Source organism: Apis florea, unplaced genomic scaffold (genome assembly GCF_048593485.1).
Source record: "Apis florea isolate Af1SG1 unplaced genomic scaffold, ASM4859348v1 contig_3158_pilon, whole genome shotgun sequence".
NCBI classification, from domain to species: Eukaryota; Metazoa; Arthropoda; class Insecta; order Hymenoptera; family Apidae; genus Apis; species Apis florea.
The window spans coordinates 163,572-177,821 of NW_028256713.1; the positions used below are offsets into that span (position 1 = coordinate 163,572).

The 14,250-nt window shown below is 27.1% G+C and overlaps 2 protein-coding genes across 4 annotated transcripts; both read left to right on the forward strand.

The window, feature by feature from the left end:
- Nucleotides 1-646: 646 nt before the first annotated feature.
- Nucleotides 647-6,783, forward strand: Rop (Syntaxin-binding protein Rop). 2 transcript variants are annotated; one of them, XM_012495009.3, is made up of 11 exons: nucleotides 647-708; nucleotides 2,086-2,382; nucleotides 2,621-2,724; nucleotides 3,534-3,682; nucleotides 3,790-4,005; nucleotides 4,076-4,174; nucleotides 4,293-4,500; nucleotides 4,587-4,835; nucleotides 4,924-5,114; nucleotides 5,222-5,376; nucleotides 5,451-6,783. In XM_012495009.3, the coding sequence occupies exons 1-11, from the start codon at nucleotides 681-683 to the stop codon at nucleotides 5,510-5,512; spliced, it is 1,758 nt and encodes a 585-aa protein (XP_012350463.1). In that variant the 5' UTR covers nucleotides 647-680; the 3' UTR covers nucleotides 5,513-6,783. The 2 variants fall into 2 exon arrangements, with proteins under 2 accessions (XP_012350463.1, XP_003690893.1); XM_003690845.4 differs by lacking the exon at nucleotides 2,621-2,724 and adding an exon at nucleotides 3,022-3,125.
- A 161-nt stretch (nucleotides 6,784-6,944) lies between these two features.
- On the forward strand, nucleotides 6,945-9,034 carry Ass (argininosuccinate synthase). Of its 2 annotated transcripts, none has more exons than XM_086909688.1 (8): nucleotides 6,945-7,151; nucleotides 7,230-7,298; nucleotides 7,458-7,703; nucleotides 7,784-7,929; nucleotides 8,030-8,294; nucleotides 8,357-8,495; nucleotides 8,575-8,676; nucleotides 8,786-9,034. In XM_086909688.1, exons 1-8 carry the CDS (start codon nucleotides 7,044-7,046, stop codon nucleotides 8,896-8,898), a joined length of 1,188 nt encoding a protein of 395 aa, XP_086765814.1. In that variant the 5' UTR covers nucleotides 6,945-7,043; the 3' UTR covers nucleotides 8,899-9,034. The 2 variants fall into 2 exon arrangements, with proteins under 2 accessions (XP_086765814.1, XP_003690987.2); XM_003690939.4 differs by having other exon boundaries at nucleotides 6,948-7,151; nucleotides 8,735-9,034.
- The last annotated feature ends 5,216 nt before the right edge of the window (nucleotides 9,035-14,250 follow it).

Sequence of the window (14,250 nt, forward strand, 5' to 3'; positions counted from 1 at the left end):
TTAAATGAACTGTTTTAATGATATAAATTATGAATTTTTCAAAAACAATGAATTCATTATACACCTACAATAAATATGAATAGTCTGAATATAGGTTTTGAAATGATATTCGATAATCAAAATAAAATTCGATTTTCGAGATAAATTGATATTTGGTAATTCGATATATATCGAAAATACAAAGCAAAGGATCGATTTAGTACTTATTTAATTAACAAGTTATAAATTTAATAAAATTATAACTTATATAAAATAATTTTTTTTATATAATTTTATTTTTATTATACATAATAAATATAAATATAAATAATATTATATTTTTATAATATATTTCTTTATACAATTTCTATTGCAATATTCTATTCGTCTATTTTTAAAATTCTTATTATCAAAAATATTCATATTAAATCATAAAAGATCATTTTTATTTATAGTATTTTTCAAATAAAATTTTACACAATTTATTTTTCTGAAATAAATAATTAATTGAATTTATTAAATAAATAAAATAATTCATTACATTAAACACTTATATTAATAATCTAGTATCATCGATTTGAATATTACTAGAGAAACATTACTATAGATAATCATTAACTATAAGATAATTCTAGAATTATCTGCTTCTTCGTTGCCGAAACGCCACCTGGTAACGAAACATACAGTCAGTTACTAGCAAAATGGCGCTCAAGGCACAAGTCGGTCAAAGTGAGTAACAAAAAATAATATAATTCTTTACAATAAAAACAAAATTTTGCAAAATTTATTTATATAATAATATTGAAAGAATCTTATAGATTTATTTTATATGACAATCATATCATTTGTACAACTGTCATAATCTGTAACCTCCAAAGGGCGTATATGCTATGATGATTTCATCGTTTATGAAGCGGCTGCTAGATAGAAATGTCAAATTTATGTTTTAGAATTGCATTACGCTCGTATTCTGTTTAAAAAAATTATATATCTTATTATAATAAAATAACATAGAGGTTATCAACATATACGTTTATCAGATTTTTAATCTATTGATTGTAAAAGTTTAATGATATCACAAGTAAATAATAATTCTTAATTTCTAATAGTTAACGATTCTTATTTTTAATAATAATAAAGAAAGAATCTGTTTGCATATATAGATCTATTATTGATTTTTAAATATATTTTATTCATATATGTTTTTATTTTAATTTTTATCATTTATGTGTAATTATGTAACAAATTATAAACAAAGTAAACATCAATACGAATTTACAAAATCATAAAATATAAAAGACTAAATTTATTAGCATGCTTTATAGATTTAACATTATATAAAAGGGGTAAACAAGCACATAAACAAAATGTATTTCCTATTTCTTTGATAATTAAACTAAAATAATTAAGAAATAATTATTTCTTATTTTAAATTTTCATTAAGTTACTAATAATTATGCATTGTTAAATTTAAACATATTTATTATGTTGTTCTATCATATATATCTATATCAAGTAATCTAATTAATATATATATTTTTCTATAAAATGATTTCCAAGTAATAATGAAATCTTAACACTTGTGATATACAATCATTGACAAAATATTTTTTATTTGATAACCATCAAATTACACAAATTTATCAGTGTTTTTACTTTCTATATATTGCGTGAAATGGGGCTCCTTTTTTTTTAGATACGATCATGTAGCATGACGTCATTCCTTGTAAGAACGATCAATACGTGTTGAAAGCGCCAATAGATTTCTCATTCAATTTTGAATCGTTCAAACATAATCCTGAAACAATTTCAATCTGATTATTATTATTTTAATAAATATGTTTTATATATTCGATTTATATTGTTCCCTTTTATGAATAAAATTTTTATTGCATTTTTATAAATTATATGCTAATGCATGTGATCGATCGAAATAAAATTATGATCGATTAATTTTCAGATTCTACAAAACAGATTCTAAAAAATTAATATTAATAATTAATATAATAAAATTAATTAATATGAAATAAAATAAAAATTGAATACTTAAAGTGTTATTATATTGTAACATAAGAATATTAATCATTTTTCAATTTTTTCTTTTAGAGATTATGAATGAAGTCATCAAACAGAAGAAGACCGGAAGTTCTGGCGTTCAATGGCGAATTTTAGTAGTTGATAAACTGGCCATGAGGATGGTATCTGCGTGTTGTAAAATGCATGATATCAGTGCACAAGGCATTACTTTAGTAGAAGATATCAACAAGAAACGGGAACCTTTACCCACAATGGAGGCAATCTACCTGATCACACCATGCAATTCCTCTGTCCAAAAATTAATCGAAGACTTCAGTAATCCTACCAGGACTTCTTACAAAGTAGCCCATGTTTATTTCACAGAAGGTAGGTTGCATTTTATATTTTGATTAAGATAAACATCATTATCATAAGAAAGAATTGAAATAATTTAACTTTTGTGCATCTCACCTATACATAACACACAATTTTGATTTTATTTTTTTTCTACACATTTAATAAACAGGAAATTGAAAAAAAAAAAAAAAGATTGTACAAGAATGGGCAATCCGGTATTTTCGATTTTGATCAATCAATATTAAATTCTAAGTATATCTCTTTACAGCATGTCCAGATGAATTGTTCAAAGAATTGTGTCACTCGCTGGTAGCTAAACGCATAAAGACACTAAAAGAGATCAACATCGCTTTCATACCGTACGAAGAACAGGTAAAGCAAAGGAAACTGAGATATCAAATGTCTGACAACTTTACGTTTTCCGTGGTGACGGGCACATATATATATTCACCGATATATACATGAACATACACATAATCAGCGTCCTTTATAAATACCACTCTAATAATACTCTTATTATATTTTAATATACATACCTATCTTCCAATTTTTCGACCAGCGATAATCATGATAACACAATTATTGGACATCATTCCCCCTATTTTGTACAATACTCACATATAAAGCACGTACTAACGACGGAATGCATTCATGCTTGCACGCAACCAGTGTGTCCGGAGGAGCTGTTCAATGAACTCTGCAAGTCTCTCGCCGCTAAAAAGATCAAAACCCTGAAAGAGATCAACATCGCTTTCTTGCCTTATGAATCGCAGGTGACGAACAAGAAAAAAAAAAAAATTATAGCTGCTAGTTGCAAACCGCGATAGTTACCATTTTATTAGTTTCAAATAAAATTTCTCCGTATGTTTCAGTTCTTTATTTTGCGGGGTAGAATGTAGGCGAAAGACTTCTATGATTACCTTAGCTTGTATGTTCCTTTTTTTCCTTTTGCATCAATTTCTATTTTTCTTTTCGGTGTATCCAATTCTCTATTATTCTTATTAGTTACTAATATTTTATTAATCTTCTTTCTTGATCTATATATACGTATATATATATATATAATGTATATTTTGTTATTAATTGCACTGTCTAATACATGAAATTATAATCGCTTAATTAATATAATAGTAAAAAAAAAAGTGCAAAGATAATATTAAAACAAATACATAATTAAATAGGTCTTCTCCTTGGATTCAGCTGAAACATTTGCTTGCTTTTATAATGCTTCCTTTTCCAACTTGAGAACAGCCAATATGGAAAGAATAGCTGAACAGATCGCGACACTTTGTGCTACTCTTGGAGAATATCCATCAGTTAGATATCGAAGGTATAATATAATATAATATTTTCTATTCATTTAAATTGAAATAATAATTAAAATTTTATCTAATAATACAACTTATTATAGAGTTATAATATAATTTATTTTTATAGCGATTTTGATCGAAATTTGGAATTGGCACATATGGTTCAACAAAAATTAGATGCTTACAAAGCAGATGAACCGACGATGGGTGAAGGACCTGAAAAAGCACGCTCTCAATTGCTTATTCTAGACAGAGGATTTGACTGTGTTTCACCGTTGTTACACGAATTAACGTTACAAGCTATGGCATATGATTTATTAGATATTGAGAATGATGTTTACAGGTAAGAATTACAATAATTATAAATAATATCAAATTATATTTTAATTTTAACATTAAAAATTTGTTATAAGATTTGAGGCATCTGCAGGAGTACAAAAGGAAGTATTATTAGATGAAAATGACGATTTATGGGTAGATCTTAGACATCAGCATATTGCTGTAGTTTCACAGTGAGTAGAATAATTTAAAAATTCATAAAAAAAATTAATAGAAATAAGAATTCTATTAATAAAAATAAGTAATTTAAAAAAAATGCAAATATATGTTCATAATATATATTTTTTTTAGGAATGTTACTAAAAATTTAAAGAAATTCACAGAATCAAAAAGAATGCCACAAGGAGACAAACAAAGTATGAGGGACCTTTCACAGATGATTAAAAAAATGCCACAATATCAAAAAGAATTAAGTAAATATGCAACACATTTACAATTAGCAGAAGATTGTATGAAACGTTACCAAGGAAATGTAGATAAACTATGCAAAGTAGAGCAAGTATGTTTTACGTAATTTTATCTTTTTTAAACGTTATCATTTATTAATTCATTTATTAAGTGTCATATGCATTATCATTTTACTAGGATTTAGCGATGGGTACAGATGCTGAAGGAGAACGTATCAAAGATCAAATGAAAAATATTACTCCAATTTTACTTGACCAAACTGTACATCATTTAGACAAATTACGAATTATTGCATTATATGTTATTAGTAAAAATGGTATTTCTGAAGAAAATCTTAATCGTCTTGTTCATCATGCTCAAATATCTCCTGATGATAAACAAACTATAGTAAACATGGCCAATCTTGGTATTAACATAGTTGTAGATGTAAATATCTTATTTTATCAATTATTAATAATGCATACATGTTACGAATATATAATTCTAAAATTTATTTTATCGTATTTATTTATAGGGTGGCAATCGTAAAAAATTATATACCGTACAACGTAAAGAAAGAATTACAGAACAAACTTATCAAATGAGTCGTTGGACTCCAGTTATGAAAGATATTATGGAAGACGCTATTGAAGATAAACTGGATTCTAAACATTTTCCTTTTTTGGCTGGACGAGCAGCAAGTTCGGGATATCATGCTCCAACTAGGTATAATAGTATAAAAATTTATACAAATAACATTTTATAATTTTAATAAACATAACATAATACATTATACATAAAATACATAAAAATAACATTATATTATTTTTTAGTGCGAGATATGGACATTGGCATAAAGACAAAGGTTCACAAACTATTAAGAACGTTCCAAGATTAATCGTTTTTGTCGTTGGAGGTGCTTGCTTTTCTGAAATTCGATGCGCTTACGAAGTTACAAACGCTTTAAAAAATTGGGAAGTCATAATTGGTAAGTCATATATTAAAAATTTATCGTGTATATAATTGAATTTGTTTTAATATTACATTATTATTTCACTTTAGGTTCGTCGCACATAATTACACCGAAATCCTTCTTAGATGATCTAAGTAAACTTCACGTATAAAAAAAAAATGTTTATGTTGTAAAAAAAAATAAAAACATTCCCGTATTCCTAATATGCCATTAGCTTTGGCTCCGTTAATAATATCAGCTACGAAGTTTTGTGGATGATCTCGAAGTATAATTAATATAAAATAAGGAACACTCAGTCAATTGTTAAAGTCGCCTAGTTAATTAGCGGCTAATTAAAAACATTGGGAAATGTCATATCATAAACATCATTTGGCTAGAATATAATAGCGCCAGAAGAAAAAGATATCCGGTGTTAAGTGCCTGCGCGAATAAAAAATTAATACGGAAGGAATAAACATGTTGGCAATATTAATGAAAATCGTACAGAGGTGCTTAATAGTAATTTAGGCTCGCGAATGATCTAGCTCAAATATCATATGTTATCCTATGCCATATTATCCCTTTGTTAAAAATAAGCGACGCGTTTAGCAAAAAGAAATTGATGTATTGTAGTAGAAAATCGTGATATTCGTGTAAATTTCTCGTTATTATTAATATTTCGTTATCTCCCGCTCCAAAAATTATCGATTGTTACACTATGATAAAGAATATTTAGCGTAGAGATTTCGCTTGCGAAATCACTATTATCGCTTCTTTAATTCACATAAGAATTGAATATCGTATAGCATGATTATACGTAATTGTATTAATTTCAGCAAGTATAGTTTAGTAAAAAAAAAAAAAAAAAATAGATAAAATTAATATTTATTTTACAAATCGTTTAAAGTTATTTAAATATGTTTAAAAGATGCAAATATTTAAATATCTTATTGTATAATAAAACGATAGATGTATATTTAATTATTCGTTATATATACTTTATTATATTATCAATTTGTTGCTAAATAAGTGCATTTGAATAGCGTACAGATATGTATTAAATTATATATAATGCATATGCCGCTTTTAGCTCACCTTAAAGCGGGCATTTATATCAATTTAAGAACTGTCCGATTACAAAAGACTTACACTTGTTTCATTCGAAATAATATCTTTAATATATTGATAAGTACTTACACGTTGAAACTTCTGCTGTATATATACGAAGCAATTGTACATCGCTTTCGATTGGTGGAAGTTAATCTGTTAATGATCGTAATGATTATTGATATGTGTTAATAATATTGTGATTACTTAGCGGCGAGATTATTACAAAGTTTACGGTATTGATTATTACATAATATATTATATGAGTACATATATGTATGTAGATTGTAGTTTAAACAAAATGTTCTGCTTATAAAGGCCTACAATTCGCTCCAATTTTGTTTCTTTTTTTACGCAATCACCATACCACATTAAATAGAGATACGATTTTATTTGATTTGAATACATTGCCAATTAAAATTTACGTAAAAATTAACTCATTTTATATTATTATTATGAAAATCATTCATGGGTTATCATTAATCATGGGTCAACAAGCGGAGTTATATATATATATATGAGATCCAGCAATCGATTTACAAAATTAATATTATCATATTGTCTTTAAATTCCGATTGCATCGAGAGTTTAAAAAAATGTCCGAAACAGCGAAGAAAGTTGTTCTAGCTTATAGCGGTGGTTTGGACACATCATGCATATTATTATGGTTGAAAGAAAAGGGATATCAAGTTATAGCTTATATGGTGAAATTATTTAATAGATAATTATTATTATTTTTTTTAAATAAAAAAATAAAAAAATATAAAAAAATCTCGATCTAGGCAAACATTGGACAAGAAGAAGATTTTGATGCCGCTAGAAAAAAAGCGTTAAAAATTGGTGCTACGAAGGTGATAAAAAAATTTTTATTGATTTACAGATATCTTGTTTTAAATCGCGTTGATAATTCTACTAATTCTCATATTTTTAGTTATAATTAATCTTTTGAAGAATAAAACAATCTTTTCTAACTTTTTTATTTACTTATCAGCGATTTAATTATTTAAAAGGTAGTAATAGAAGATCTTAGAGAAGTTTTTCTATCATCATTTGTATGGCCAGCCATTGCATGCGGACTTATTTACGAAGATAGATATCTTTTGGGTACGGCAATCGCTCGGCCATGCATCAGCGAAGGTCTTATAAGACTTGCAAAAGATGAAAATGCATGTATAATCGCTCATGGTGCGACAGGAAAAGGTAATGATCAAGTTCGTTTTGAGCTGAACTGTTACAGCCTTTATCCAGATATCCAGGTATTTTGATTTTATATTTTTCACGTATATTCCTTTTATACTTTATATAATCAATCTCTTTACTTTATCATTTACTACAGATACTCGCACCTTGGAGGGAGAAAGAATTTTACACAAGATTTTCAGGAAGATCGGATTTGTTGAAGTACGCACAACAGAACGATATTCCTATTTCAATAACACCAAAAGAACCATGGAGTACCGATGCGAATTTATTACACGTTAGGTATATTTGAAATGATATATAGTTTTAATTTTTAATTTTAATCGAATAAAAAAATACGCAGTATAGAAAATTAGTATATAAATAATAAATATATTCTTAGTTATGAATCGGGTATTTTGGAAAATCCAAATGCATTAGCCCCGAAACAAATATATAGAATGACATGTGATCCATTGTGTTCTCCAATGGAACCGGAAGAGATTGAAATCAATTTTGAGCAAGGATATCCGTCGTCCGTCAAACAATTAAAAAATAATGAAACGTTTCTCACTCCGCTTAAAATAATGCAATATTTAAATGAAATTGGTAATCTACATGGTATAGGACGTATCGACATTGTCGAGAATCGTTTTATTGGTTTGAAAGTAAGTAATAAATAGAAATTATTAAATATATTTAGAATTATTAAAAATTATTAATATTTCAGTCTAGAGGAATTTACGAATCGCCGGGAGCAACGATTCTATATAAAGCACATCAAGATTTAGAGATTTTTATATTAGATCGTGAGGTTTTAAGAGTAAAATCTTATTTGGCTAACAAAATGTCCGATTATGTCTATAATGGTAAAAAAATTATTAAGAATTGTTAATAAACTAATAATTTTGTAAAATGTTTAAAAATAGGCTTAATAATGTTTATTAGGTTTCTGGTTTTCTCCCGAATTTGATTTCGTACGGAATAGCATATTATATTCTCAAAAATACGTAAATGGGACAGTTCGATTGCAATTGTATAAGGGAAATGGTTAGTATTAATGAAATCAATTTTTTTAAAACAAATACTCATTATTTTGAACTTACAGTATCTGTACTTAGTCGACATAGCAAAACTTCTTTATACAATCAAAATTTAGTTTCAATGGATGTACAAGGAGATTTCGAACCGAAAGACGTGGGTGGTTTCATTCGGACACAAGCTTACAGATTGAAAGAATTTAATCGCTTCAAAAAACAATGTGATATCTAAATTCATTTATTAACATTATAATATATAATAAATTATAATATATTAAAATGTATTAAAATATATAATATTTTATGAAAACAATATATTAATTAAATCTAAAAATTTTATTATATACATATTAAAAAGAAAATAAATTTGCGTGTAATTGTTTATAAAATATTGAAACGAATTTAATTATTGAGTATCAATTTTAAGATAGTTTTTATTTCAATTAAATTTTATATTATAAATTTTACATTTGAATCGTTCCAAGAGGTAAGGTCAATAAAAAATACAAGTACAATTAATTTACTTTCAATTACTTATTAATAATTAAACCTTAAGATAATTAGCATATTTGTAAAGATTATAATAACGTGTAATATGCATTGTTTTATCTGTATTAATATTATATACAATATTTCTTATCCAATCTAATAGATCCGCAACATAAGAGAAAACGTCAAACATGAGAATATGTATTTCAATTTAGTATCTCTTCTATCGATGACTATGTAACACTTTCACTCTGTTTCTTTCTCTCTCTCTATTCATATTTATATATTTATATTTTTTATATATAACATGCAAAATATTATAAACTAAGAAAGGTAATTTTGTATATATATATATATATATATCTATAATTAATAACCTGCAGCTTTATTATATAACATTATATTCACATTTGCCTCGTAACATTAATTGAAATAAGTGTCTCTTTTCTTATTTATTTATAGATATTAATAAGAAAACAGACGATATAGTTCAATTTGATATTGTTAAGTAAATAGAGATGATAGAATGAATCAACATTTTTCAACACGTATTGTTACATTTCCGAGTTTGTAAAAATAATGAAAAATTATGAATTAAATTGGTATTAAATTGATGTTTTTAATAATATTAAAAAAAATATATATATATATAAATATATAAATATATATATATTGAACTGCATTTGTAACGATGCATCAATACAAAAAAGTCACGTTAGAAATCCAATAATTTTTTTATTTGCATTCTTTGGATATAAACAACATAAAAAATTATAAATTATTTCTTTTGGATAAAAATGATTTAATGGAAGTCAGGGGTAAGCGTGCGAACAAACTTGGCTCAGTAAACAACGTCCTCTCTTACTTAACAACATCAAGCATTTCTTTATTTTAGCCATTTATTCTTCATTTCATCATTATTATTTATGTACAACCAGCTTAATGTCTTGCTATCGTTAGTCGTAATAAGTCTACTAAAACTCATGTGCCATTGGAGATGATGTGCGCCCGTGGGAACTTATATAAAAAATTATTTTTTTGATACAGCGGAGTGATTTTGGTGTTACTTACGAATTATTACGATCTTTACCTAGTAACTTATACTGAGATCTAGTAGGTTATACAATCTATCGGCCTCCCTTAAATATTACAAACCTTATCACATATATAGAGGTGTGTATTAGTACTTATTACTTTTTATACATAGATATTTGTATTCTGTTTAAATTGCTGCCAATGATTTCTTCTCGTATGTACAATTACAAACCACGTATTATACAATCATAATACCTAGTACACACATTCCTTCTTGCTCTCTCTTCCATTCTCACTTTCATTCCTATTTCCATCTTTTCTCTTACGCTCCCTCTCTTATTCGCTTTCTCTTTATCAAACTCACTCTCTTCTTTAATTCTTTCTTCTTAATATTTTTTTTCTTTGTTTTAGAATTCGTGTCACTATTGAGCTCGTTATTTTAACACGACGCAATTTCATAATCAGAGGAATTCTTTCATTCGAAGACACTTGCGATTGGTCAGTCTAATGGTACAATATAGACAATAATCGAGCAAAAACAATTAAAATCGTGGAATTGCTTTGTCGATTAATAAAGAATTTTTCATTTCTGAGCATCGTTTTCTAATAATGTGATATGTCAGAATTTTTCATTTCTGATATATCGTTTTATATTACTAACTACGCTCAGGACACGAAAAATTAAACAAATAGAAAAATAACACATGCAGAATGTCGTTAAAAGCATTCGCTGGAAGATAAACACGTACTGATTGTACATGAAAATATTTAAATCATTATAAACGATTTTCCCTTTCATAAAAAATCATTTCAATTCATTGTATGATATTTTTGAATAGAGAAAATCGATTACGTTTAACATGATGTCACATTTCAATGTTTCTTTTTTTTTTCTCTTTTTTTTTCTTTTTTTTTTCTTTTTTTTTTTTTTTTTTTTTTTTACATTTCCTAACATTTTATATTGTATATTACATCGTATTATAACGTATTACCATCTATCGTATTCGAATATCAAATATAATTAATTTGTAATTATATATGCCAATAGACATGTTTTCGGAAATCTTGCTCGAATACCGATAATGATCGACGTTAGTAAACGGAAAAACAGTACATATTTATTACGCCTAGGCTTAAACTTCGATTCGATTTATATCTATGACAATTCCATTATCTCCTCGAAACATCGCTTTTTTTTTTCTTTTTTTTTTATATATATCGAAAGAACACAAGATTATTTTTCTCACTTTCCCTTTTTTTCACATATTATTAATGTCACCCTCGCAGGAAATCATCTCACTGCATTAAGTGCATACAACAAGAATTAACATACGGATGACTAAATCATTGTACATGCTAAGACGCGAATATTAATATCGCAGTGAATACATTGCTAAAAGTTGAGAGCCAAGATTTCATCATAAATCTTGAATTTTGATTAGCAAACACCCGGGAACAATACCGGTGTATTAAATAAAAAAAGATGTAAGATAGTCTACTGTATTGCTAGAATTAGTATTGACGATCAACGAATGCGTGATCGCATTGATATGAAAGCGCACACAACACATGAGAATAAAGAGCATTCCACGTATGAATGCTTATTATATTATTATCAATATTTTTTTTTTTTTTTTTTTTTTCGTTCATCTCCGATGCACTTGACAACGAAAACAGGATTACGAATACCGACGCGAATATATACTTATAAATTTTCGCTTTCTATTTTATTACACCTGCTGTGTACTATTTTCGAGCTCCTTGCTTGCGATCCTGTTTCTCAATATTCAGATACAATATCTCAATCGGTCGCAAACAATGACAACACACAATAAATTCAATCAATATACCCGAGAAATATTTCGGACAATTATTCACGATATTATTTTTTTCAAACCGTTTTCCTGTCAATCATTTACTTGCACTTAAAATTCACATTTCTCTTGCCTGTTCGATAAGTATCTAAACAAATCATAGACAGGCACGCATACAATTAACGTTACTCTACAAACGTGGATATTTCGTGATCTTCATCGACATAGATACACGCCTCCTACGCTTTCCTGTTCGTTATCTCGACACGTTTTTCTTTAGCGTCGACTCCATTCACTCGTTTGGAGAAAACGCTCAAGAAATTTGAACGACTATATATATTAAACAAATTTAATGCGACGGAATCAGGTCTAAGCGTCTCTGTAATAATAAATCGTTTGTATACACTGTAATGTCATCTTTAGGCGAGGGGCATTTCAGCAATTTAAACGCAAGCCAAACTTTCGACGGAATTCTTGAAGATCGGAAATAGATTTTTTTCTTTTCCTTTTTCTTGCTTTTATCGATCGCATTTCTCGCGAAATTTTCTCTTCAAAATTTATACATAATGTGCAATTACACGATCGATTTTTAAAGCGACGTTTAACGAAAACGTCAAACTCTCTACGAGATTCGTCGAAAACAAAGTTATACGATACCATGATAGATCATGTTGAAAAAAAAATTCAGAATAAATAAAATTAAACATTACGTATTTATTAGTGGTCTATCATCGATATCTTATACGCTTTGCCATTTGACAGAGTTTGAAAATAAGACGAATTCATTTTTGATGATCTTACGAACATCGCGTATTTAGTATGTACCAAACTGCGTATTCGATCTTTGAATCATTTAAGATCTTTTCATTGTTCGCAACTGTAAAGTATTTGTTCTAGTATCACGTAGAAAGGAACATGTATTTGTGAACAGTAAATTCTTTTGAATTAAGCAAAAATAAAATTAAGCATATTTTGTTAATGCCACAAACGACTTGTGTCAGTGTAGCGTTCCTTTAATTCCAAATAAAACTCATTTGTTACGCTACGATAAAGAGAAAGACATTGCAGGTTTAAAGAGGCTCTTAAAAAAATAAAATTCCATTCAATGAAATAATTTAATAATAATAATAATAATAATAATAATAATAATAATAATAATAATATTAATAATAATATTAATAATAATAATTAATAATAATTAATATATAATAATAATAATATACCTTACATAATAACTCTTGTTATCATGTAATGTCTCTGTACCACTATAGCCATTATTTTTATAACTTCTACAAATTCAAATACTTCTTTAAAAATCCCTCTGTAATAGTAATATAATAATAGTAGTACGCAATAAATCCAAATTTTAATCAATAATCGGTTTTTTAATTAAATGTCATTTTTTGTACTTTTTGCCGATTGAATTTTGGATGCGCGTTATACAATTGCGTACATACATATATAAGGGCGATTTATATTTTGTAAAATTTGAATCGCTTCATCAAACCGCGATTCTTTGTAGTTATATTTCAATAATTTTCTTGAAATGTTTAACATTTCCTTAATGAACTGTTTTCATAGTTCATTTTATAAAACAAACATAATTGTTTTCTAAATAATGTTCCATTTACGAGCCGATACTGTGTCACATTTTCTGTTTCTGCGATCCCAAAGTATACCAAGAATTAGGTACATACGTGGATCTGATCTAATAGTTGGTAGGATCTATATCATTCTATAATCACCTTACGGTTATTCGTAATAATTGACGACTTTGTTCTAAGGTGAGTTTACAAATATTTATTTTTTTCAAATCAACCGATTGGCCCTGATTTGATTCTCAAGTCAATCGAAATCGAGATAGACTTAACTGGGCTATCATAATGATCAATATGATTAAATTCACCAATGTATGTTCGCATTAGATATATTTTTCTATATTATTGACTTAACAAGTCTACCTATTTCGTGATTACAAATAGTGTATATTCATAATCGAGAAAGAAATCTGCAATAAAATTATTAGTAATTGCTAATAATTATATGTATTATTGGCAGAAACACTGTCTATGTAATCCTACCAACGATTAATGACTGAATGTGGAAAAATATAAAACTTAACTAAATGTACACAACTTTCACTCTGTTCACACTTTCATACTCATCTATTCCTTGACCGCACATTATACATTCTATCTTTCTCTCTCTCTCTCGCATACTCTTTCTTTCGTTCACTTATCATCTGT

Coding starts and splice junctions, on each gene's coding strand:
- Rop (XM_012495009.3), top strand. CDS start 681: ATGGCGCTCAAGGCACAAGTCGGTCAAA. Junction 4,006..4,075: donor ATTGAGAATGATGTTTACAG/GTAAGAATTACA, acceptor ATTTGTTATAAG/ATTTGAGGCATCTGCAGGAG. Junction 4,175..4,292: donor CATATTGCTGTAGTTTCACA/GTGAGTAGAATA, acceptor TATTTTTTTTAG/GAATGTTACTAAAAATTTAA.
- Ass (XM_003690939.4), top strand. CDS start 7,044: ATGTCCGAAACAGCGAAGAAAGTTGTTCTAGCTTATAGCGGTGGTTTG. Junction 8,496..8,574: donor GTCCGATTATGTCTATAATG/GTAAAAAAATTA, acceptor AATGTTTATTAG/GTTTCTGGTTTTCTCCCGAA. Junction 8,677..8,734: donor GCAATTGTATAAGGGAAATG/GTTAGTATTAAT, acceptor TTGAACTTACAG/TATCTGTACTTAGTCGACAT.